General features: G+C 37.8%; 1 protein-coding gene across 3 annotated transcripts in view; it reads left to right on the top strand.

Moving 5' to 3' along the window:
- The window catches only part of Ahcyl2 (adenosylhomocysteinase like 2), a 193,257-nt gene that overhangs the window by 122,668 nt on the left and 43,217 nt on the right, over positions 1-27,372 (top strand). The window contains exons 1-5 of one of the 3 annotated variants that reach the window (XM_027950124.2): positions 2,870-2,977; positions 3,150-3,231; positions 10,856-10,964; positions 21,639-21,782; positions 22,810-22,910. In XM_027950124.2, coding sequence (XP_027805925.1) covers positions 3,175-3,231; positions 10,856-10,964; positions 21,639-21,782; positions 22,810-22,910 — 411 coding nt within the window. In that variant the 5' untranslated portion in view covers positions 2,870-2,977; positions 3,150-3,174. Of the gene's footprint in view, positions 1-2,869; positions 2,978-3,149; positions 3,232-10,852; positions 10,965-21,638; positions 21,783-22,809; positions 22,911-27,372 lie in introns of those variants that run through there. The other 2 variants (XM_027950123.2, XM_027950122.2) reach the window with 2 other exon arrangements.

Genomic DNA, 27,372 nt, shown 5'->3' with positions numbered 1-27,372 from the left:
AATGTAACTAGCTATATAAACATAAAATCACATTGCAGAGCCTATAAAATAAACATATTGAATATGTTGAGTTATACAAGGTGCCCCAGAGTACAAAGTATACGAAATTTTAAAACATGGTTGATCATTTCTTAAGCTTCTATTGTGTCAGGCACTGTAAGCAAAGTGAAGTTGCTATGCCCCTGAAGAGCCTGGAGTCAGGCAAGAGATAAATACCTGTTCACAGTGACTGTGATATGAGGAAGGGTAAGAATAATGATGTAGCCAAAGAACAGTGTTAGAGGTGCAGCAGGAAGAGAAAACAGCAAATGTGGAAGTAAGGAAGCTGTGGTCACAAAGGAGCTCTTGAGCAAAACACCAGAGTCATGTCAAGATACAGAAAGCTGTATCCTATTATCCTATTTTTAAGGTCAGGTTTCATAGTAGAGCTGTCATTTCAGGTGAACCTTGGAGAATATGAATAAGCAAAGATGATGGATATGAAGACAGAAACCAATGCATTTTTATTTGAGAAAGTAGCATTGGAACATCCATTGAGGTGGTGAAGGACAGCATAGGAATGATAAAATTAAGAGATATCATTAAGTCCTTAATGTAGCCTACTTAAATCGTTGCATCAATCTTGTGAGATGACTATAGTTATTTCCACCATACAGATTAGAAAACTGGAGGGATAGAGAGATTAAATAAGTAGCAGCACAGGATTCTAACCCAAGTCTGTCATTCCAGAACCTGTGCTCATGGCTGTCATACTGTATAGTCTTTACTCTCAGGAAATAGCAAGTAATCCTGGAGGATAGAGTATATTTAGAGTGGTATGTAGTGAAAGATCATCTCGGAAAGGATTTTTAGAATCCTTTTTAGGAGGCAGTGGAAATGAACAGAAAGGGATAGCAGAAAGTCTTGGAGGAGGAAGGCTCAGAAATAATTGGCAATGATTAGGGTCATGGGGAAAGAGGAAAATCAAAGAGGACTGAGGTTTCATATCTGATTGAGGGAGCAATGGCATCATTAGCATAAATAGAAAAGTGAAAAATGGAAGGAAAGATGGAGGAATAATTTTGATTTTAGACATGTTGCATTTAAAGTACAGATGAAGTACACCGTTGGAAATTGGGTATCAGATGTGACTTTTCATTTGAAGAAGTTTGGATTTAAAGGAAGACCTGAGGACAATTACTGGAAGTTGCTGAGAGCTAAGACTCCATCAAAGTTGACACGCTGACCTCAGCAGGCTTTATCCTGTGCATCTCATCAGCCTGCTGTTTTTTTTTGTTGTTGTTGTTGTTTTGTTGGATGGTTTAATTGTTTTTGTTTTTGCTTAATACTTGGGATTGAACCCAGGGATGCTCTACCATTGAGCTAGATCCCCAGCCTTTTTTATTTTTTATTTTGAGACAAGTTCTCACTAAATTGCCCAGTCTGGCCTCAAACTTGGCAATTTTCCTGCCTCAGCCTACCAGGCCACGAGGATTATAGGTGTGCACCATTGCACCTGGCTCTCATCAGCCTTCTGTATCTTGACATTACTGTGGTTGCTTCACTCAAGAGATTTGTTACCACAGCTTCCTTACTTCTATCTCTGCTGTTTTCTCTTCTTACTGCACCTGCTCTCTACGCTCCCTGTAATCTCTAATCCCTGACACCTGTGTGTGTACCTGGTCCAACAGTCCTGTTCTGTTTTCACTTGCCTTTCTCTGTAGTTTATACCTCTCATCAGTCATTTGAATTCTTCCCTCTCTGGCATCTTTTAATACCTCTTCAGAGCCTAGATATTACTGTCCTCCCTTCCATTCCATATCCAAAGAGCTATTCTCTTAACCAGTGATAGCCCTAAAAGGGAATGAACCTAAAATCATAATTATGACATTATGACTCTCAGCTCCAAAGAAATTGTCATCTGCAATGGGAATTACACAAGACTCTCTGGTGCTCATAGAGCCAAAGCAGGCCTGTCTTGTTTTGTCTTCTTGGGCTCCCTTGTGTCTGAAATCTATGGTAGGATTTTTCCATGTGTGTGTATATGTGTGTGTATGGCATTGGGGATCAAACCCAGGGCCTTGAGCATGCAAGGCAAGTGCTCTACCACTCTTATTGGATAATATACTTGGGAATAGAGTCAAATCACCTTTTTACTAGTTATATCTTATTTCCCAACTTCTGAGATATTTAGAGAGGAAGGAGCTGGTGTGGAGACACAAAGTGGAAGGAACTTCTGAGATCCTTTAAGGTAATAAATAGTTCTAGGGCTATCAGGTTGGCATCCTGTTTCTTCCTGATAACAGAACCGTGAATAAAAACTAGCATGAATCTTGGCTGGGAACCTGGCCCTCCTGTAAACAAACCCATGCTGTGGTGGCTCCTCACTGACCTTGCTGTAGCAGCACCATGCTGTTTCTATAGCTCTAGGCTCTTAGACCTTTGTGTACATTGTACAGGGAGCCAGCAGAGGGAGTAGTGGCCCCAGAACTTTCTTCAGGCCCTCTAAGAAGTTTTGGTTTTGCAAAAATGTCTTCCCTGCCTCCATCTGAATTTCCCATGAAGTAAGAATTTAACTTGAGATATGCCAGAGCATGGTGCCAGACCCCTAGTGGGAGCAGGTGGGGAGCTTTTGCATAGCTATTTGAACTTGAAAGCCATAAGGAACTCTGATTTCAAGGAAACGCCTGTTTACTGTACTGATTCAAATCTAGCAGCTCTTGAGAAATGGGAGCGCCTTCTTGACCTCGATCTGTATTGATCTTGGTATCAGCACCTCTAGTGACGTGTCCTTAGGGGCGGGAGAAAATTAACCAGTGCCTTATACACAGGGAAGAAGGAAGACAGTTTGTTGCTGCAGAAAGTCCCCACTGGGGAGGTGGGGTAGAGTGTTTGGGTAGCACTAAACAGAGTGCCCTGAAGGAAGTACAGTGCCAGGGTGCAGAACTTTGCACCGCTCTGGTTTTGAATCCGAAGCAGAAGGCTTTGAAGCTGGCTGGTAAGGGATTTGTTAGGCAGTTGACTAAAGATTTTGATTTGAATAGGAGGCTTCTGTGAAAGGGGATGCGGTTTCTCCTGGTCAGTGACCTTCTGAATCACCAGGTTTGGGTCTGCTTTGGGGCCCTCAGATAACCCTGGCATTTCCAAACAAGCTTTCCCTTTTGCTTCAGGACATATCTTACCCAAGCCTGCACAATGGAGAAGTGGGACGGTAATGAGGGTACCTCAGCTTTTCACATGCCCGAGTGGATGGTGAGTTTGGTTGCTTTGTTTTTCCTTCTGTTTCTTTATAATGAAAGACAACCTTTTCTGACAGGTGACAGTAACACTTGTAAGAAGCTCCGTCAAGATCTGTAGTTGGGAAAACAGTTATTGTTCTAACTTCTGATTAGTTCCTATGCACTGGTTCACCCCTGTTTCTTAATTACTCGTGAAGCTAGGAAAGGAAGGTTGAGAGCCTCCTGGCCAGAGACCACATGGATTGTTAGCTGTCTCCATGGTGGGCGGGGGCTGGCCCGCTGTTGCTGCTGGCCTACTGCATGGGTCCTGTTGTTCTGTGATTGCTTCTGATGCTTAATTTCTTATGGGGATAAAGAAAATGAGTAGCGAGGGAGGGCAAAAAAAATGCAGCCCTTATAAAATTGGTGCTCTCTCAAGTGTCTGAAAAGATTTAAAACATTTCTTCCCTTCCTGCCTATTTTTTTGCAGTCAAAACCCTTCTCCAGCTATTTTTTATATGTGTATTTCTACAAGGCAGGAATTATACTTCTCTTGGTACAGTTCTTCAAAATATTGTATTTGCCTGATAGTTTAAATAGAGTGCTTACAAAGATTTACTTGTTGATAAAAAATAGCACATAAAATCTAATCTTCTGGATTCAATTACAACTTTTACTAAAAATTTTGTATGTTCCTAACTGGTTTTCTCTACATTTAGTCTGATTTCTTGCATCCTATATGTGTATTTTTCTATGGTAAATGGTTAGACTCTCTACAACATATTCAGAGTTTAAGTGCTTATGGAATTATGGACTTGAAGAATAACCATTGACAATGAGACTGAATATGTAGTAAACCTAACAGAGGCCAACAGGGGAACTGATGCTGTTATCCTTATCTCTGTGCCCCCCCCCCCCATTGAACCCAGGGGTGCTTTACCATTGAGTTATATCCCCAGTTGTTTTTTATTTTTTGTCTTTTTTTGGGAGACAGGCTCTCACTAAGTTGCTTAGGACCTAAATTGCTGAGGCTGGCTTTGAACTTGAGATCTTCCTGCCTCAGCCTCCCAAGTGGTTGGGATTACAGGCATGCTCTGTTGTACCCAATTCTGGTAACCAGTTTTTTGTTTTTGTGTTTTGTTTTTTTACCGTTTTGTTTGTTTTTGTTTTGGTCATTTTTTTAATCTTTAGACCATTATCAATAACCAGAAGGGGGAGCAAGAAATTTGATTTTCTTAGAGGAGGGACCACAATAAGATATTAAACTATTAAACTATTTCTATAAAGGAATATTACAGAAGAATTTTGCTGAACATAAGTGTGCCAATTCAGAATCAATAAAAACTTTATACTAACTCATATGGCTGTAAAGAATAGTCCTCACCATTTTACCTGCTGACACTTGCCCTCGAGAGGAGTTTCTCCTGCACTTTTGTCCATTTACTATTCTATTTACAGGAACAGGAAAACTGCCCTAAAAGAATTATGACTGTTGCTTAAAGGATATGACCTGGGTCTTCCTAGTTTTTAGAGAACATTTTAAAATAAAGCATAGCTGTACTCTTTTTATTTTTTTAATTTCTCTCATTTATCAATTTTTTGTCCCTTCTCTCCCAAAAACCAGGAAGATACCTTTGATCAGTAGTTTTTGAACAAGAATGAGAAGCAGTAGGGAGGGGCTTGTTGTCAGTAATGCAGATGTTTCATTTGCTATCTTCTCTTTACCAAAGCCTTTTGAGGCTTTCTTTTAGATACTGCATAAGTCATTAACTTCTGACCTGTTCTGAAAGTGCTTCCTTGGGCTGCCTGGCAGAAAACCTTTGAGTGTATTACCTGTAGATTCCAGACTTTATCTGTGAACTGTCCTAGTGTCTTTTAATCCCCAAGAGAAAACTCTGGAGCCAACTCTTCTGTTTGGCCAAAACATCAAGTTAAGAAAGTTTTAACACAAGTCAGTCTGACTTACATCCCAGACCACACATTAGTGTAATAAACTTCCCTCAGAGGCGATCCCACCACCAGAGGAAACGCAGAAACCTCCAGAACCTCCTTTCAGGAGGAACATTCAGGAGAGGTGAATCTCAGCACCTCCCTTTGATAATAATCACCAGCAAGGGCTGGGCTTGAGTGCTCAGAGCGCTCGCCTAGCATGCATGAGGCACTGGGTTTGATCCTTAGCACCTTCATAAATGTAAAATAAAGATATTGTGTCCACCTAAAACTTAAAAAATAAATATATTTTTAAAAATAATAATAATCACCAGCAAAAAGGGACTTGCTCAAGTCCACACACAGCAGCTGATGGTACTCACATCAGATTCCCAGCAGGAATACAGGCAAGGATGAAGCGTGAAGAACCCCAAACTTAAGAACTGACAAAGTAGACCTTTGAGGTGATGTTCCATCAGCCACCGGAAAACTGCTGGAGCTTCTCTGCTCCTCAGCTATTTTCACGTGAAGGATTTTCTTAGCTTTGTTCAGCAATTTTACTCCTGAAATGTTGGGAAATGTAGTCCTTCCAAACATTGTCTTTATTAATATGTTTTACTTCCTCCAGAAATCTTTAGTTCCTATGTCAGGTAAAATACCTTGTCTTATGTACATAGAGGTCAGCAACAAGCCTTTTTTTTTTTTAATGTGTTTACATTTTAATATTTTTCTCCTCCCACCGAGTCTGTCTGTAGTGCTTAGTACTTTTCCATGTGAAATCTGGTTGAGACTTTCTTGAGTACAGAGCCAGCTCACTATTCTTTCCGCTAGAAGGAATCCCTTTTGTAGGCAAAATTGCTCATTTAGCTTGAAAAGGAAAGAAGTCTTGAAGAATATTTGAACCGTTTCTACTTAGGAAGCAAGACAAAAACCATTAAGGTATCTGGTAATTGGTGGTAGTGGTAGCTTGACTACAGCCCTCAGTCAGGATCAGTACTTACAGCAGGGACTCGTTAGAGAAACTGATGAAACTGCAGTCTCTCTCCCAAGGAAACCACAAATTTTGCATACTCTTTTAGGGGATTCTAGACATCTATAGATTCTAAGTTAAAAACCTTGGTCCTTAGAGAATAGAAATATTTATATTTTAGACTTAGATATCATGTGGTCTTCAAAACCTTCTTATATTACCTTATTTTATTGTGTTTTAGCATACATTTGAAGTTAGGTGAAATAAGTATTATTTCCCCTAATTTATAAATGAGCATTACAGATATTAAGATACAGCTATGTATTTAAAAAGAAACTCATTGTTTCTTTTAGCCTGATCCTCTGCAGGGTAAATAGATCTTCTGTTCTCCCCAAGAATCTGGTTTTCCTTTTGGTGTTGGGGATTGAATCCAGGGGCACTTTACCACTGAGCTACATTCCTACCCCTTTTCATTTTTTAGTTTGAGACAGATTCTTATTTGCTGAGGCTGGCCTGGAACTTGTAATTCTCCTGCCTCAGCCTCTTGAGTTTCTGGAATTATAGGCATGAGCCACCACCCTGACTCATTTTTTTGTTTTTTGAGACAGGGTCTCCTCAAGTTGAAGCTTTCTCTCTCCTTCTCCTTCTCCCCACCTGTATCTCTGCAACAATCAGTGTAGCTTTCCTATTTATTCACTGGGTCCCATTCAGAATCAAATAAACAATGTGCTTCTTTTCCTGTTTGAGTCTTTATTTGGCATGTAATAAGGTGGTTGTGATTCTGAGGAGTTGAGATCAGAAATTCTCCTTTGTAGTCACACCTTCCAGGAAACACACTTTTTTTTTTTTTTGGAAAAAAAGCAAATTGGGCCACCCAGTGCCAAATCAGCAACAATCTTGAGATGGGACCAGAAACTAAATGTTGAAACATGAGGATACACAATTAAATGTAAATAAATGGAATGAGAAAGTTGATTTCCTTGGTGATAGAACTGAAACCAGTGTCCCCTGTTTGGCTAATCCAAAGACAGAGTGCAGAATAGGGGCTGCTGAGCACTTGGCACCATTAATTTTTTTTTTCTCTTACTCTCAATAAATTCCCTCATTGTTTTAGTGTCTCTGTAGTTAATTTTTTTCTAATGAGACTAGGTTAACTAAAATCATCTGACATGGAAAAGGAGGAGGTAAGGTTAAAAAAGAACCTAATTAGCAAGTTAATTATAGCAGGCAAAAAAGCACACAGGTTATATAAATAAGCTATTGTTATACACGTGCAAGTTGGGCCTTGTCAAAGGAGTTGTTAAGGTTTAGAGGTCAGAGGATCCTTGTAATTAGGTGTTCAGGAAAAAATAATAATAAAAGCAAAACAGCTAAAACAGTTAACAGAATTAGAAATGGCTGATGAGCCACTAACAGAACTGCCTTATTATATTGGGGGTGTAATGCTGACGGGGTATTGGAGCTGCTTCAGGGATTCCAAGGAAGGTTAGCACCCCCACACCAAAAAAAAAAAAAAAAAAAAAGCTAGCTGGAACCAGAGCCAACAGAATTGCTGATGAGGAAAGTTTAAAGGCCTGGCCACAAGGGTCCCTGAACCAAAGAGGTGGCAGTGGGGCTGGTAATTTCACTATGCTGAGCAGCAAGAAGAAATATATTGTCAATGGCAACTCTGGGATTAAAGCCCAGGTGAGGCTAAGCTTTTATTTACCAGTTTTGCTGCTCCTGTAGCTATTACTTACTGTCCAAGGCTAGCTGCTTCTACTTTCCTTCTCCTCCTGTCCTGCTTTTGTCCCTCCGTTGAACAGTGAGCTACCTCTTTCTTAACAACCTTTTCCCTCCCTTGCCTTGCTGCCTGTTGGAATTAGGCAGTGTTCTCCAAGATGAAAAAGGAGGCTTACCTGAAAGGACTCTGGTTTCAGATGAGGTAAGAAAGTCAGGGGTAAAATCTACCAAAGTACTACACCTGGGGTGGGCAGATAGATGATTGTATAACAAAATGGACTGTTGAGTGAGGAATATAATGGTGCTTAACCATTGAAGAGGGGCACGCATCAGGTGTGACCTACTGAACTCATGTGTTCTGGTTATCAGCAAAAGATAAACATCTATTTCTTGAGAAAATTGTATAATTTAACAATATATAAGTGGTTAGTTTCTAATATTATTCTGTCTTTGAAGAATTTGAATTCAATATCTAATCAGTAAGCAAGAACCCTGTGTTCTAAATGCATAAAACCTACAAAGCCTATTCTTCAGCGCAAAAGACATCCTAAACTTGCTGTTGGGTGAAGGGGTTACTCTGAATGTAAAGACGAAGAGAAGGGAACTCAGTTTAGGGAAACTGTTATGAGATGGCCGTATGGCTTAGTGTTACTGGGGTAAACAGTTGTGTACTTAGCCCAGTCCTACAAATCCTGAGAATGAAAGTGACTGACCCCCTCTAGTGGGTTGTGTGTGTGCACGCGTGCACTTGCTCTTAGGTATGTGTGCAGGTCTGTGGTTGGGATGGGCAATCATGTTGCATATCTGGGCATGGTTTCTCTGCTATTATTCTTTTTTGTTGTTGTACTGGGGGATTGAACCCAGGGAACTACCAGTTCTACCACTGAACTACATCTCCAGCCCTTTTATTTTATTTATTTATTTTTTGAGACACGGTCTACTAAGTTGCCCAGGGTGACCTGGAACTTTCAGTCCTCCTGCCTCAGCCTCCTGTGTCACTGAGGATTACAGGAGTGTGCCACCACACCGGCTATTTCTTCTTATTTTATTTTTTTTAAGGGAACACAGCTGAGTTAGTGACTTAGCTTGGGCTTTGCAAAAATCAATTATTCCTTTTCCTAGATGGGCCTCTAAAAAAGAATAAAGACTATTACTCTCATGAATGAGATTGGTGAAATGGACACCAGAGTTTTGAACCTGACTGCTGTCCACAGCTTCCCATCCTCCCTCTTCCCCTTCCCAGCTTTTGCCCTTAAAAATTACTTTAACTCTAGACTTGGCCTTTGCTTGTTATGTTTACTCAATATTCAACCAAGTACAGACAGTGAAGAGTGCCAGAGGATATAAGGGTGAATAAGATACCCAGCCCCTGCCTTTGTGGAATCCATAATTTATAGAGAATACAGGTAGGTAGGTAGATAGTTACATTCAGTGTGCTTAGTGCTGTGCTAGAAGTACATGAAATTCATGTACATTCCTTGGGAGTACATAGAGTACTTTGTCCTTTTAGAATAAATTGCTACTTTAGCAAAATAATCAAATTTGTCATTTTTCATTTTGCAACAAGCATCTAATACAATGCATTTTCCCATTGCCGAAAACAATTTGAAGGTTTTATTTGTTGTTATCGCTATGGAAATGCTATGAATTCCCCTACAGAGGCAATGAATGCTAAGCTAATTAAATTTGGCTTGGCGCTGGCCCCCTCTATCTCAATACTTAAATGACTCAATAGTTACCTCTAACTACAGGAAGTATAGTCGTCAGTTGCTACTTTCATTCTATTATACTGTATCTGTTCTGCTCATCAGGGATCCATCTTTCCATCATTAAAGGGAGACTCAGTTGTCAGATCTTTGATTCTTTTCAGTAGACCTTCCTCAGTGCCACCTTTGGTCCAGAAGAATCTGAGTAATTATGTAAACACTTGGTAGGGGGAAAAAAGGTTATTAAATGAATAAATGATGTAGCTTTGATTTGTGAAGTATTAAAAAGTATCAGCTCAATTGTCAGAGATAGAGATTAAAATTTTTGTAAGACAGTCATTGTCAGATATTTTCCAATTGCATCCTACAGATTATGATATGGGGTTTATGTATATTCAGCTCAATTATCCACTGTTTCTACATCTGTTATGTTACAGTTAATAAATGATCAAGTTTGTGGCTTTTAGGTACTTTATGATACCAAACACTAAAAATAATAAATGTTTATTTACTAGTTGGTATAGCTAACTAATATATTTTAGAAAGTCTAAATTAAAATATCTACCCACAAGGGAGTGAAAAGAATACTGAAATGTAGAAGTGGGGGTATAGCGTGGATTTATTGAATCTCATGCTGTTTCAGTTTACATGCATTGTCTCATTTAATTTTGTCTAAAACCTGTGAGGTGAGTACTTTTATGTCTGTTGTATTTATGGGAAAAAGAGAAAAACATCTTGGCCAATATCACACAGCTTAATGAGTGGCATGGCCAGGATTTCAGTGCAGTTCCAGAATGTTCTGTCTGGATAAAAAGCCTTTTTCAAAATTTCATGTGCCATTAATTTCCTGAGAATCTTGAAACCTGGATCTTGGTAATTTTCTCATCTAGAAATATAGAAGGGTTTAGATGTATGGATAGTCTTTTAAGATTCTTCTCAGCTTTAATTTTCAGTGAAATTATAGAAGGGATTTCTAAATATGACTCAACTTACTAAAAATTCATTTTAAACAAAACATTCTTTTCTCCTTTTCATTTTTTGGTAACAATTTCATTGTAAAAAGTATTATAGTTATAGAGTGGATCAAATATTTAAATTTAATAGAAATATAGTAGGTGAAGAGTGAAAAATTACTCTTTTCTCCAAAGAGTCTTAATATTCCAAATATGCACTATTTGGCTTAATGAAATATTCTGAATATTCTGAAATTTTCAGATAAGTGCAGGGAAGGTAAAATAATAATGAGTAATAACAACAACAACAACTTTGAATTGCTGTCTCAAAATAGAGGTTCTTTTTCTTTATATAACTAGGATTCTTCTTCTTAGCAGATCCAGTTTGCTGACCAGAAGCAAGAATTCAACAAGCGTCCCACCAAAATTGGACGTCGCTCTCTCTCTCGTTCCATTTCTCAGTCATCTACTGACAGCTATAGCTCGGGTGAGTACTGAGCTGCCATGAACCCACCTATCAAGGCCAATAGGTGTACAACAGACCTTCCCCCCTATCCAAGGCTAACTGTGCTTGCTGTTGCCTGTGTCTTGAATAAATATTTAGAATCGACATTTAAACCAAAATTTGGGATGGAATCTTTGGATTTCCCTTGGGAATTCAGGGTGGAAATTCACAGAGGCCCTCTCTTCCAGTAGAGGCAGAGAGGGTCACTAAGGAAATTAAGTTCTTTGATCCACTCCGAAGGATGGGAGTATGCAGTTCACTGATGATGACCTTCATTGAATAGCATGTATAAAGACTTTGTTTTTTCCATCTTTTGGGGGGAAAAAAAAAGTTTCCCAACCTTCCATCTGGTACTTGCAAATTAAAGGGGAAACCTCAGTTACTCCAATGAACAATGAAAACATTGTAGCTAGTTCAAGCAGTGGGCCCTTTGTCTTTTCTCCAGAGCTGTGACATTGTAGTTCTTGTTACTTCTTCCTTTGCAGCGGCATTAATTCAAGTATATGTGCTCTGGGGCCAAGTTATGATTTAATGCCATATGAGCTATTACTATATAGACCCCTGGAAGGTAAGGGCCATTTGTGTAGTGGTACCCAGTATGAGTCTGATCTAGTATGGGACTCTTTTATTTTTGCTTTGTGGTAGAATGGGGTAGGGAACTGAGAGTTTGCCTTAGTTATTACTTCTTCACATTATAAATAGTAATATTCATTAGAAAAAATTTTATCATGACTCGAAATTTTATTCTTCATATATATAGGAAAGTAATATTTGTTACATAAAGTTAAAGAAGGATTGTTTGGAAGCTGTAGCTTTAAGGTTAAGTAGATTGTTATTTACAACCTTTTTTTTTTGTACCTGGGATTGAACTCCGGCAAACACTGAGCCACATTCCCAGCCCTATTTTGTATTTTATTTAGAGACAGGGTCTCACTGAGTTGTTTAGCACCTCAATGTTGCTGAGGCTGGCTTTGAACTTGCGATCCTCCTGATTCAGCCTCCTGAGCCTCTGGGATTACAGGCATGCGCCACCGCACCTGGCCTTATGTACACACTTTTTTTGTTGTTGTTGTTTATTTATTTATATGTGGTGCTGAGAATCGAACCCAGTGCCTCACACATGCTAGGCAAGTGCTCTACCACTGAGCCACAACCCCAGCCCATGACCACACTTTTAATTTTTCTTTTTTACTGTATTCCCACAATAACTGTGACATAAATGCCTATGAGTTTTCATAGAAAAATACAGAGTTTCATACTGTCTTACTGCACTAAAATAAACAGTTGAAAAATTCATTAACTGGTTAACATAACTCTAGAAGCCATAAAAAATGTGAAAATGGGAATTGTAAAATATGTGCACATTATCTAAAGATCAACGCTAACGCTGGGTATGGTGATGCATGGTGGCACCCACCTGTGATCCCAGCTACTCAGCAGGCTAAGGCATAAGGATTTCAAGTTCAAGGGCAGCCTGGACAATTTATTGAGAACCTGTCTCAAAATAAAAAGGGCTGGGGAGGTAGCTCAGTAGTAGAATACCCCTCAGTTCAATCCCCAGTAAGCTCCCCACCACACACATATGCAAAAGGTGGATGATAAATAATGATATTTTTAACTGCAGTATAGTATCTTCCTTACACAACTAGATCCACATATCTATCTGTGTTCCTGCAGAGGAAACCAATGCCTGCCTTCTCATTCAAGTCCTATGTTCAGAGAGGGTACTTACCAAATATCTTTGTACCTGAAAGAATGTAGGTGATACCCTTGGTTTCTAATATCATTGGTGAATGATATTAAACTGGTGTCAACCTGATAAACTTGGACCTTTATATATATAAAATCTGTTTTAGTTATAGGTGGACACATACCATTATTTTATTTATTTTTACATGGTGTTGAGGATTGAACCCAGTGCCTCACCTGTGCTAGGCAAGTGCTCTACCACTGAACTATAACCCCAGTTCTCTAAACTTGGACCTTTTAGATTGAACTATATGAAACTGCCATATTTATAGCTTAAAAGTTGTCAATATACCCATTTAAGGATATTAAATTTGGGAACAGGGAGTGAAAACATCCTGGAGCTGGGGATATAGCTCTGTTGTTGAGTGCTTACCTCACATGCACAAAGCCCTGGGTTCAATCCCCAGCACCAGAAAAAGAAAAAAAAGAAAAAAATCCTGGAGATGAAAAAGATTTTAAAGATATAATTCACTGGATTGCTGAAATTGCTTCTGTGGCATCTCTGGCAAATGTCCATCTGGCCTCTTTGGGAACATTTTAGATGATAGGGTGTCTCCTTGCTTCATTTATTTATTTATTGTCTGATGAACTCTTAAGTAATTTCTGGAATTTAAAGATTTTAATTAGAAATAAAACGCAGCATCTTTTATTGCTTGAGTTAGGAGGCATCCCAGTAACCTGCTCATCTGGATGCATTCTAGATTTTCTTTTTAAAAGCGAATCTATGCCCATAATATTCCAGATGTGATTGATCTAATCCACAGGAAGTATTACCTCCTTAAACTTAATGCTTTAAAAATGAAACCTAATGGGGAATGATATTGACCAAATTGTGTGCATGCATGAATATGTAACAACAAATCCCATCATTATGTACAATTGTAATGCACTAATAAAAAGTGTGGGAAAAAATAAAATCTAAGATTATGTTTTCTTTTAGCAGCTACATCACACACATTGTTACTTCATTTTTGGTTTTGGTTTTGTTTTCTTCACACAGTCGTTAATCCCTTTGTAAACAAAATCTGAAGGAAGAGGTATACTGCCTTGATTCTTATACTGGGAGTTAGGATAGACCCCATTTCTAGTTTCTGATCCATGTTTGCCTTATTAGGTGATATTGGAAAACTTGTGCATCCTGGCACATTCATAACTGAGCCAGTGGTACAGATGAGGTAGTACAGAAAGAGCTCTGTGCCCATCAAGTGAGCCAACAATAATAGAATCTACTCACAGCTTTCTGAATTTGAGAAGATATGCAAATGCATATCAATAAGAACTTGAGGCCCTTTTTAGCATGCTTTATAATTTAAATGACTACAGAAATCAACATTGGAGAACCCCCAAAACTAATCCTTGGACCTCTTCCCTTCTTTGTTTATATTCTCTCCCTAAGTGAATTCAGTCTTAGAGTTTTAAATACTCAATCAATTGGTGTTTGATTCTCTCATTTTATCTCCTACTAAAATCTACCCCCTACACAATGACTGTATATTCACCTGCCCGCTCAGCCTTTCACTTAGATGTTTTATAAACATCTCAAACCTCCCATACCTTAAAAACTGAGTTTCTTAGTTTCTTCTTTACCCATCTTCAGTCTATTTGACATGGAGCCAAATTTGTTCTTTTAAAATGTCAGGTTAGGGGATGGGGTATAGTTCAATGGTATAGCTCTTGCCCAACATATGCAAGGCTGTGGGTTCTATCCCCAGCACAATAATAAAATAAAATAAATATAAGGCCTAACGTTCTTACAATAGCTTAAAGGGCTCCATACCATCCAGCTTCCCATTGTGTTTCTTATCATATCTACTTCTCCAAAACTCTCTCCTCCCATAATTGTTCGGTCCCCTCCAACCATAGTAGCCAACCTCCTTATTATTATTTTGAAAAATGCCAGTCACTGTCCTGCTTCAAAACCTTTGCATTTGTTTCCTGCCTAAAAAGTTGTTTTTTTTCCCCCCCAGATATATGAGTGGCTGGCTATCTTGCCTCCTTCAGTTCTTCACCAAATATCACCTTCACATTCAGGCCTATCCTGGCTATTCTTTTAAAATTTTATACATCATAGTGACCATGGTTAATAACAATGTATTATTATGTTATGTTCTTGGGTGGAGGGCAAGGAGGTACCAGGAATTGAACCCAAGGGTACTTAACCTCTGAGCCATCCACAGCCCTTTTTATTTTTTGAGACAGGGTCTCACTATGTTGTTTAGGGCCTTGCTAAATTGCTGAGGCTGGCCTTGAACTTTCAATCTTACTGTCTCAGCTTCCTGAATCACTGGGATTATAGTTGTGCCTCATCAGCCTGGCTTATGTTCTTCAAAATTTCTAAGAAAGTAAATTTTAAGTGTTCTTACCACAAAGCAAGCTTGTGAGATGAGGCATATGTTAATTAGTTCTGTTGAGGCATTCCACAATATATACTTTTTCAGAACATCATGTTGTATCCAATAAATGCAATATATAAAATTTTGTCAATTAAAAATTAATCATATAGTATACAATTAGTGACTTGAAAAATTGTGCTCTGGGGTTGGGGTAGTGGCTCAGCAGTAAAGTGCTTGCCTAGCACATGTGAGGTGCTGGGTTCGAGCCTCAGCACCACATAAAAATAAATAAAATAAAGATTAAAAGAAAAAAAGAACTTAAACACAGAACTTTGACTTTAAACCTTATTCCCTCGTGCCCTTTACATTTAAAAAAAAAAATTATCCTCTATATGTGTAATATGAGATGAATTGCATTCTGCCATGGTGTATAACAAATTAGAATAAATAAATAATTTAATAAAAAATTAATTATATGTAAATGTTGTACAATCACCTCACCCACTCTCTATATTTTCTTCCTTTGTTTTTCTTCATAGCACTTATTATCATATGACCTACTATATTTTTTTTAATATTTATTTTTTAGTTTTAGGTGGACACAATATCTTTATTTTATTTCTATGTGGTGCTAAGGATTGAACCCAGTGCCTCATGCATGCTAGGTGAACATTCTACCACTGAGCCACAACCCCAGTCCCATACTATATATTTTATTAATTTATTTTTATCTTTTCCCACCTATTTGATCATGGATTTATGGGAGCAGGGATTTTTATCTATTTTATACTGCTGTATTCCTAGCATTTAGAACTAAGTTTAATACATAAAAGGAAGTCGATAAATAAATATTTTTAAAAGGCATTCTGAGAATTTTGTTTTCTTTGTTTTTCCCCCTCTGCTGTAGGTTAAACCCAGAGTTGTGCCTGCTAAGCAAGCACTGTGCCACTGAGCTGTACCCTTAACCCTAGAAGCCTTATATTTTACACCTTTGTTTAGGTGTAAAATGATATATTACATATATGTAAGCAGCCAAAAGAAGGTTTATGACATATCAAAATAAGATACCTTCCTATCCAAAGCTTTTGTTTTGCTGAAGATACTTGGAGGTTTAAATAAGCAATGACCTTCTCTCCCTTTCTAACCATCCTCGCACCCAATTTTGCCATGCTTTCTTTTAAGAACTGCTACCAGCCTTTCTCAACCAAAGTTCCTCATCTGATTTTTTATAGAACATAGAAAATTATTTGATATGCTGTTTTCTTAATTCTACAAAAGATGATATATAACTAGTACCTTTCTAGATGTGTGGGAGAGAAGTTAATTCATTATATACAATGCATGCTTCAAAGCATTAGGACTTAATTGTAGGGGAACCTAGGTTGGAAAAGGCTATATTAATCTCTGAAATTCATTTATAAGGAAGAAACTTCTCAAAATTCTTCCCCTAAGCAAAAAGCCTCATAAAAGCAAAAGAACAAAAGAGTCTTCTTCAAAATCAGCTCATTCTTGCCAGGTACAGTGGTATACACTTATTATCCCAGAAACTCAGGAGACAGAAGCAGGAGGATCACAGGTTTGAGGCCAGCCTCAGAAACCTAGTGAGACTCTGCATGAAAATAAAAATTTAGAAGGTCAGGAGGTATAGTTCGGTGGTCAAGCACCCCTGGTTAAGTTGCCAATAACACACACACACACACACACAAAATCCTGGAAGGTCAGAGTGTTCTTTAACAAATTTCTGGAAAAAAATCCTGTTTTTTCAGTGAGTTAATTTGGTAAAAGATGAGCAGAAGTCACTTTCTTCATGATTGGTGCTTATAAAGTTTGAAATATCTTCCAAACAACAGAATTTTATTTGTTTGTATTTGGGTTGCTATCATAGCTTTTCACATATCTTATTGGTGAAATCTGCTGTACAATGACTGACACACAGGTCCCAACTGTTCCTTCCATTACCAAATGAATAGACTGGGCCCAAGAGGAATTGCTTGACTTAAAGTAGTTTAATAGAATTAATCCAGCCAGAATTCTGACTGCTCTTCTAGCAGTAACCTACAGTATTACAGCTGCTAGGAAGTAAAGCTAGATCAGGTGTAAGCCACAGAACGCACAGATGCATGTTCTGTGGCTTAGATTGTGGTTAGTGATTCATCAAACTGTTTTAATTCTGGGAACTCATAAAACAGAAACACATCTAATAGTAAAGCTACATCATACTTTATATTGCTTTTCTACATATAAACTGAAGGGTATTATCTCATTTACTGATAGAATCTTTCTAGTAGTAGTTAGAGAAAAGGGTGAGCATGAGGAGAAAGAGGTTCCTTAATACTCCCCATTTTACATTTGGATAAATTGAAAATTAGTTGCTTAACCTATTGGGGTAAAGCTAGATCTAGGATCTTATACTCTAATAGCTTATTAATGCATTTTGTTGTTGTTGTTTTCCCCCTAGTACTGGGGATTGAACCCAAAGGGTACTCTTCCTCTCAGCTATATTCCCAACCCTTTTTACTTTTTATTTTGAGACAAGGTCTCACAAAGTTCTTCAGGCCTGCCTTGAACTTGTAATTATCCTGCCTCATCCTCCTGAGTAGCTGGGATTCCAAATCTGTGCCAATGCAACCAGCTAATTATTCCCTTTTTTTTTTTTAAATGAAATTTGACTATTTCAGAGTATGCTGATAATTACAAATACTTTAGAAACTTTATTCAGGCTTAAGGTATTGGCTTTCTCTAATTTTTTTCTAGAAAGAATATTAGTTTAATGTTACCTCAACTATTTTCATGAATGTGCAATCTTTTTTTTTTTCTTTTCAGTACTAAGAACAAAACCCAGGGCCTCCAGCATGCTAGGCAAGTGCTCTGCCTCTGAACCAAACCTCCAGCCTGTGATCTTAGGGGATGGGCTACTTAGACTTCACTAGCTACATTGGAATCATCTGCAACTTGATCTATATTTTATTTAATTGATTTATTTATTTTTCACAGTGCTGGAGGTTGAACCCAGAGCCTTGCACATGCTATGCAACTGCTTTACCACTGAGCTCTCCCAAGTCCCTGAATGTGCCACTTTAAATATAGTGGCAGAAATGAGTAGGTTCAAAATATAAATGCATGTGTCACTCTAAGTTCAGGAATAATCTTTCCACCATTTTTGCAAAAATAACACATTCTCTTGGTCTGGGTCTATCATCTGTTTTGTGTTCACATGTTAGTGCAATTTAAACAACTACTGCTTTGGATTTTTACCTGACAGCAGTTCTATATAAAGGACTTTGAAAAATTCATTTTGGCTCAAAGAAAAACATTGGTTTATTTAATTATAACCAGTTGACCAAGTTAAGAAAGTAAAATACTTCTATTTTTCCCTCTAGCATATAGAATAGAGAGGTGATGTAAACAATTTTATTCTTAGAATTAGGGAGAGCTGGGCACACTGGCACATGCCTGTAAAAATCCCAGTGGCTTGGGAGGCTGAGGCAGGAAGATCACAAGTTCAAAGCCAGCATCAGCAATTTAGCAACTTAGCAAAACCTTGTCTCAAAATAAAAAAATAAAATAAAAAGGGTTGGGGATTTGACTTGTTGGTCAAGTGCCCCTGGGTTCAATCCCTGGTACAAGAAAGAGAGGGAGGGAAAGTAGGAGGAATGAATGGGGGGCGGTGCAGTCTCCAGCCAAAAATTGGAGTGCTTCTCTTTAAGATGAAGTTTTTTAGTTTAGTTTTTTGTTTTGTTTTGTTTTTTCCCCTGACTCATCCTTAGAAGCTAAAGAGACATAGGAGGGGAGAGCTATTTTGGGTAGTTAGGACTGGTGTCTCAATCTTTTTAATCACTGCCAGCCAACCACCTGCTGCTTTGGTAGATTAAGTAGGAGATGACGGAGATAGTAAAAAAAAGAAACTGCTAAATAATTTTGTATGTATGTCATTCTTTTCTCATTCTAAAGCTGAGTAAGAATGCTTAAAGATTTTATATCTGGTATTATTTAAATTATGTACTAAAGCATATAATAATATCAGGTATCATTTATTGAAGACTTAATTACTCTATGCCAAGCATTATACTAAGCTCTTTATTTAGTAATGTCTTTTTTTTTTTTTTTAATTTTCTCAACAACTTGACTCTGACAAGGTTTTGTTTTTGTTTTTTTATTTTCTGGGGGTGCTGGGGATCAAACCCAGGACCTTGTGCAGGCTAGGCCAACTTTCTACTATTGAACATCTCCAGCCCTTACCACCTACCCATGCTGGTGATCAAACTAGGCTTCAACCCTAGGCCTTGTTCACTGTAGGCAAGCATTCTCCCACTGAGCTGCATTTTCAACCCTGACAAATCATTATGCAGTCTCATGGCATTCTGATTTCTGTCTTCACAGCACACATTACAGCTGTATTGGGAAGGGAGAAAAAAAAAAAAAAGAACTCTAAATAATTAGTTCTTTCATGTCTGACTCACCTGCTAGACTGAAAACTCCATAAATGTAGGGACCATCTGTATCTGTCTTATATTCCCAGCACCTAGACCATGCCTGGTACATGGTAGATGCATAGATAAAATTTGTTCAATAAACAAATGAAAGTGTGAATGACTGGATACATGAATAGGTTTGGAGCCCTACTGAATAGGCTCTGATATCATCTGTACTTTATGTACTTAGAAATAGAGATTGAGTCTTCAACTGAAGTCTGTCTGACTCCAGAACATGTGACTACTATATTTAAATGGCTACTGGGAAGCATAAAAATCATCATGGCTTTGGGAAAACATGAAATTTCAAAGTCATTCTGAATGTTGACTCTTTCTTCCAAAGTAATTTTCTTGTAAATTTGAATCAGGATTGGGGGAGGCTGTTATCTTTCTTCTCTCAGGTTGAAGAAGGATGGTTCCCCTAAGCCTCAACTCCTAAGCTATATCAGAATATTGATTAGTAAAACAGTTGACTGCCCAGAAAGCTCTTTCTGAACTCTGTTGCCAAAAGTACTTTGAGCTCTTACTCACTTTAGGAGAGGGAACCAGAAACTTTTTGTACAGATTAGCTCCTTTAAAGAACAAAAGTCTCTTTGGGAATTTACTAATTCCCTCACCTCCCATGGTGCCCCTGTTCATTCCTGTGGCCTCGTGTTAGGACTTTGCTCCAGGGCAGTTTTCCAGCTCAAGAGAGATCCTCAAGCCCCTGCTGCCCCACTAGTGTTGCAGAGCTGTGCCTGATTAACTGGACAAGGTCAGACTTGCCTTTTACAGCACCCCTAGAGATAGACCCTCTGCTAAGAAATCCCAGCAATGTCTTAATTCTCTGGATATAAGCAGATCAGAGCACCATAGGCCCTAGGAGCTCTGTGCTTTTGCAGCTTTCTACCCTTAAAAGTGATGGTAAACATTTTATTCTATTGAGTAATGTAAGGTACTTTATAGCAATGCTTTATGTTCCTCACTCCCCTAAAAACTCTTGAGAGTGAGGAAGAACTATCCTCTGAAACTTGAACATAAATTAAAGAAGGAAAATTGGTTCAAAGCATCCAAAACTCATTAGCAACTACAGAATTATATGAAGACTAAGAAGACTTTAGCTAAGCATGTGAATAGCAGTAGCAGCAGCTACCTGTTGGTCACTTGGACCTTTCCCCTGCTAGTGTATATCACTAAATGGATTGGTTATGAGAGCATTATTGTACCAAAAGAGAACTTATTCACCAATTTGGGAATCTAAAATGCTTAATGCAGGACCCACTGAGGCCAGGAAGAAGGAAGAGCACATTGAATAGTTCATTGTCAGTGTCTAATTGGGTCTGCAGGCATGGTTCAGCCCCATCAAAGCCAGTCTTGAAAAAGAAAGCTCTGTTATCAGACAAACACTTTTTGTGATTCTTAATTACTTTCTCATGGGTTCCTTATTTTCTAGGTCTTAGTTATTGTACTGAAACACAAGTGAAATCAGGCATTTAAGCAACAGACAGAGAAGGATAGCTGGGATCCCAGAAACTCATAAGTTAATTACTTCAATCTTTCATCAGGAATGTTAACCTATTGCTACCATGGTGTAACCTCTCTTTTTTTGCATATCAAGAACCTCTACATGTTTTGAAGATAAAGTTAGCCATTGTGGAATGTGGTGACACATTTTTCCTATAATCCCAGCAACTCAGGAGGATGAGACAGAAGGATTGCACATTCGAGGCCAGCCTTGGAAATTTAGCAAGGCCTTCAGCAACTTACTGAGAACCCTGTCTCAAAATGAAAAATGAAAAAGGTTGAGGATGTAGCTCAGTGGTAAAGTGACCCTGGGTTCAATCCTCATCCCCGGTATCCAAAAAAAAACAGGTAGCCCTAGATACTAAATTGATATAATCTAGGGAGAATGTTTTTGACAATCTCTTGGGTTCTCCTTTCTGACCTGTGGGTAGTGCTTTTCCACAGATGATTGGGCAGCTCCATTGTTCCATTTAGGTGCTTACCAAAGGTGTAAATTTGTATGGTGCTAAGGAATAGAGAAACCTCAGTTTCCTCCATGATTTGGAATTTTAGAGGAAGCAAATTTTTTTCCCTGAGGGTTTTTGTTTCTATCATTCCAGCGGCTTCATATACAGATAGCTCTGATGATGAGACATCCCCCAGGGACAAACAGCAAAAGAACTCTAAGGGAAGCAGTGACTTCTGTGTCAAGAACATCAAACAGGCAGAATTTGGACGAAGAGAAATTGAAATTGCTGAACAAGGTAAAGAAAGCAAGCACCTTCTCCACCTGCCTGTGTCTTTTGTCCATGTTAATCTCTTTGTTCATCCTGGGGCCTACTAGCTTTTGAAATTTCAGTGTGATAGTCAAGGATACTTAAAATGAAAAATTCCAAGTTCAGAAAACACTATGCGAAGGGAGACTCTAGGGGGTATAGAAGGGACTATAAGGACTGGCATATAGGGAGTCAGAACCCTGCATTTGCCTCTGAAATCCCCTTTTAAAAGAAAATTCTGGTTAATATCTTGATCCCTTGAGAAACCTGATTTAACAGAGAACCTGATCAGCAGAAGAATCTTAACCTTAGAGAATAAATTTTTTTCCCTTTTAAAAAAATTCATTATTTTAAAATATATATGACAGTAGAGTGTATTTTGACATATTATACATATATGGAATATAACTTCCATTCTGGTGGTCATACATGATGTGTAGTTATATTGATCATGTATTTATATATGGACATAGGAAAGTTATGTCCAATTCATTCTACTGTCTTTCCTATTCCCATTGTCCCTTCCTTTTATTCTCCTTTGTCTAATCCAATGAACTTCTATTCTTTACCTTCCTTATTGTGTGTTAGCATCTGCATATCAGAGAGAACATTCTCCCTTTGGTTTTTGGGGGATTGGCTTATTTCATTTAGCATGATATTCTAGCGTACCATCCATTTATCAGCAAATACCATAATTTCATTTTTCTTTATGGCTAATATTCCATTGTGTATATATACCACATTTCTTTATCCATTCATCTGTTGAAGGGCACCTAGGCTGGTTCCATAGCTTAGCTATTGTGAATTGAGCTACTATAAACATTGCCATGGCTGCATCACTGTAGTATGCTGATTTTAAGTCCTTTGGGTATATACTGAGGAGTGGGATAACTGGGTCAAATGGTAGTTCTATTCCAAATTTTTGGAGAAATCTAAGAGAATAAGTTTTTCTGTTTATTCCTTTATCTTTTGTTCCCTCCTTCCTAATATTGCTGTTTGTATTGGACCTTTTCAGAAATGCCTGCACTGATGGCTTTGAGGAAGCGAGCTCAAGGAGAAAAGCCTTTGGCTGGAGCCAAAATTGTGGGTTGCACACACATCACTGCGCAGACTGCTGTGAGTCCTGTTCCTTCTCCTCTTAACAGCAATAGTTAATAATTGCCACCAGCCATTGAATGCTTATAACATGCCAGCACCAAGTTAACAGCTGGACATGGAGTTCGTTAATCCTCACAACATGATGTAAAGCAGAGATTCCTCTTTTCATTTGTAAACAAGGAAACTAAAGCTCTGAGGGTTTAGTAATAACATCAGTGTATCAATATAAACAAGCTTAGACTTTTTCTACTGTACTACACTGCTTCCTCTTACTATCCCTTCCACTGTCATCTCTACAGTGCAACTTTGTGTTAGCCTGCTTCCAGTTGCAGAAAGGAAAACATCTGATTCTGACTTGTATGTAAAGAAATTTATTATGTTACATAGCTAAAAGTGCAGTGGGAGCCAGAGTGGTACACACTCATAATCCAGTGACTCTGGAGGCTAAAGAAGGAGGATCACAAGTTTGAGGCCAGTCTGGGTAACTTAATGAGGCCCTGAAAATAAAAAATGAAAAAGGCTGGGGATGTAGCTTAGTGGTAGAGCACCCTTTGGCTTCATCAGGGAGGAGAGTCCAGTGGGAAGAGTGACTTCAGATGCAAGATCTCACGGCTTCCGTTGCATCTCTCCATAACTCACTTAGGCTGCCTCCTCAGTGTGCTTGCTGATTGTAAGGTGGTTACAACTAGTCTAGTCAAAACAAGCTGACATGAAAAGGAAGAAGAACCATTTCTTCCTTTCTCTCAAGAGCAAGGAAACCTTTCCCAGAAGTTCTTGATTCTCCATTGGGTCTCACTGAGCAGAACTGATAACATGCCCATGCTCCTCCAGTCCTGGGAAGGGGACTGGAATCACAGTGGGCTTAGAACAGTGATTCCTGCCCTTGACAGATTTAATGACTCCTTTTTATCTATAAATATTTTCAGTGTCCCTAAATTGTCTCGAAATGAAATTCAGATATAGCATATTTAGGTACGCACAATTTTTTTTTTTTAAAGAGAGAGAGAGAGAGAACTTTTTAATATTTATTTTTTAGTTTTTGGCGGATGTAACATCTTTGTATGTGGTGCTGAGGATCGAACCCGGGCCGCACGCATGCCAGGCGAGCGCGCTACCACTTGAGCCACATCCCCAGCCCACACACAAAAATTTTAAATTCAAAAAAAAAAAATCTTAAGTCAGTCACAGTGGTACACACCTGTGATCTAGCAATTTAGTGAGATCTTGTGTCAAAAAAAAAAAAAGAGAGAGAAATAAGTAAATAAATAAGATAAAATGTTGAAAAGGGGTAGGGGGGCTAGAGATATAGTCCCTATGGTAAATTATCCCAGGTTCAATCCCCAGTCTTGGAAAAAAAAAATCTTATATATAAAAGAAGAATAAGAGGAAAGTAATTTATAATTTTTAAAAATTTCAGTATGTGATTCTTGGGCACTGTGGAAGAATAGTCAGTTATTTGTATTTACTCACAGCATTATTTGAATGAGAATGATACAAATGAAGATAGATATGTGTGTTATTGGTTCCAGAGCATTAGGGCAGCATTACCAAATTATATGATTTTCTGAAATAGTAAACAACTCTGTAAATTTCTGAGCAACAACCACAATGAAACGTATGAGTTTTCTCTTGATTTACATAATTGTTGCCTTCCTGAAAAAATTATTCTTGTTATGTATTAAAACTATAAAAATATTCTTAATGTGTAACATGAAATTGGGTTCTAACTCTGAAAATTATAAATGGCTTTTTCACCTGTGAACTTTCAGTGGGACATTTGAAAATTATACCAGACTGGCACAGGTTTTTTGTTATAAGTGGCTGTCCTGCACTTTCATCATGTCCAGATCCCTGGCCCTTCCCAATAAATGCTGGTAGCACTCCCCAACCAATCATTGTGACAACCAAAAATGCTCCTTTAGTGTTCTAAATCTCCTCTTTGAGTCATCATCAAAGATGTAATAGCACTACAAATAAACAAATAAGTAAAAATAAAGATGTGATACAACCATGTTGAGACCACTAGAGGGAAATAGGTGGATTGAGAAAATAGTCTATTATGGAATTTATAAGGTCTGAGTCATCTGTATAGCTCAAAAAATATGCAAAAGTCCAGATTGACTTTCAAAAGATTGTCTCTCCCGAAGCACACTGTTATGTGGTCACATTCCTGATTAAGGACAGTAGAGATTCCTCAAGACAGATGATTTCTGTTTTCACTCTGAGACTTTTCTGGGTTATATGTTCTCTGAGGAATAGAGTGCCTTCACTGACCAAAATTAATATAATAAATTGAAAGCTAACTCTTTTTGAAGCTACAGTCTAATGAATTGAGGCAGAAATGCTCTTGAAACCTTTTTTGGGCCTCCTCAGTCAGGGACATGAGACATGGTGACTTAAAATAGTAAGTACTTCTCTACTGTCTCATGTTGCTAAGTTATATCTAGTTTGTTGTTTGTCTCCACGCTCCCTGAACATTACCAGCCTTCAGGGTTCCCTCTCTATTTTTTCCTTAGTATTAATCACTGTTTATCAATTTTAATATTATTTTATCATTACTTCCCTATATTTTTCTTTTTCCTTAAAATAGTTATAAGAGTGTTTTTTTCCTTTTATTTTAGATCTCTATTTTATATTCCTGATTACATATTCATGTACATTTAAGAATCTTCAAACATTACCATAAGATTATAAGGCAGAAAGACAAAGTCTCAGTAACAAATAACCCAATAACAAATAACAAATAACCCAATCAGTAAATGGCAAAGGAACTGAACAGGCACTTCATAGAATAAAAATGAATGGTCAAAAAATAAATGAAAAAAAATTTAACATATCTAGCAATTAGAGAAATTCAAATTAAAACTATACTGAGATTATATCTCACTTCAGTCAGAATGGCAGTTATTAAGAATACAAGTAATAATAAATGTTGCTGACGGGCTGGGGTCGTGGCTCAGTGGTAGTACACTTGCCTCACATGTATGAGGCACTGGGTTCAATTCTCAGCACTACATATAAATAAATTAATAAAATAGAGGTCCATCAACAACTAAAAAAAATTTTTTTTAAATATTGTTGAGGATGTGGGGAAAAAGGTTCATTCATACATTGCTGGTGGGACTGCAAATTGGTGCAACCTCTCTGGAAAGCAATATGGGAACTCCTTAGAAAACTTCTAATGAACTACCATTATCCCACTCATAGGACTTAAAATCAGCATACTACAGTGACACAGCCACATCAGTGTTTATAGCAGCTCAATTCACAGTAGCCAAGCTATAGAACAAACTTAGGTACCCTTCAACAGATGAATAAAGAAAATGCGGTACATACATATATACACAGTAGAATATTAGCCATAAAGAAGAATGAAATTATGGCATTTGCTGGTAAATGGATGGTACTCTAGAATATTATGCTAAGTGAAATAAGACAGTCCCCAAAACCTAAGGTCAGATGTTCTCTCTGATATTTGGATGCCAACCCATAACAAGGGAGGATAGGGAGGGGAAGAATAGAAGTTTATTGGATTAGACAAAGGGGAATGAAGGAAGGGAATAGGAAAGATAGTAGAATGAATCAGACATAACTTTACTCCTATATGAATATATAACCAGTATAACTCCACAGCATGTTCAACCACAAGAACGGAATCAAAATTGTAATGGGTTGTACCCCATGTATGTATAATATGTCAAAATACACCCTACTATCATGTATATCTAAAAACAACAAATAAAAAGATTTTTTTAAAAAACTATGCATTCACAAAAGAAAGAAAGAAAAAGTCTCATAAACCAGTCTCCACAAATAACTACCATGGTTAATGGTTTCCTGTCCATATTTCTAGTAGACACAGATCTATTTATATATTTTAGGTGGGTTTCCATAGTTCTTCTAACCCTAATTCCATTGCTTTTCCTTCTAAATAATAATGATTTGAAGTCATGTTAAACAGTTTCTAAGCTCTATCCTCCTCCTTTGCTTCCTCACCTGCCTTTACTCCTGTTTGATCCCAAATAGCCAATTGTCTTGACTCACAGTTCTTTCTTTTTTTTTTTAGTATTGGAGCTTGAATCCAGAGTTGCTCTACCACTGAGCTACAGCAACCGCCCCCGCACCAACTATCTTGTTTGTGTGTTTATTTTGTGACAGGGTCTCACTGAGATGCTAAGGCTAGCCTCAGTCTTGTAATACTCCTGCCTTAGCCTCCAGAGTCACTAGCATTACAGGCATATGCCACTGTCCCTGGCTCTAATAATTTTAAAAAACTCAAAATAAATACAGATATACAGAAAAATTGGAAGTTCAGCACAGACAACTTTATTTTCTGAACCATTGAAGAGTAAGTTGCTAACCTAATAATCCCTTCACCTTTGTCTTAGTTATCTTGGGCTGCTATAATAAAATACTTTAGACTTAGTAGTTTATAAACAACATAAACTTGTTATTTATAGTAATTTATAAACAAAAGAAA

The sequence above is a fragment of the Marmota flaviventris genome, chromosome 1 (assembly GCF_047511675.1).
Source record: "Marmota flaviventris isolate mMarFla1 chromosome 1, mMarFla1.hap1, whole genome shotgun sequence".
NCBI lineage: Eukaryota > Metazoa > Chordata > Mammalia > Rodentia > Sciuridae > Marmota > Marmota flaviventris.
Note: the sequence above shows the minus strand (reverse complement) of the source record. Positions and strands in the feature narration are given on the sequence as shown.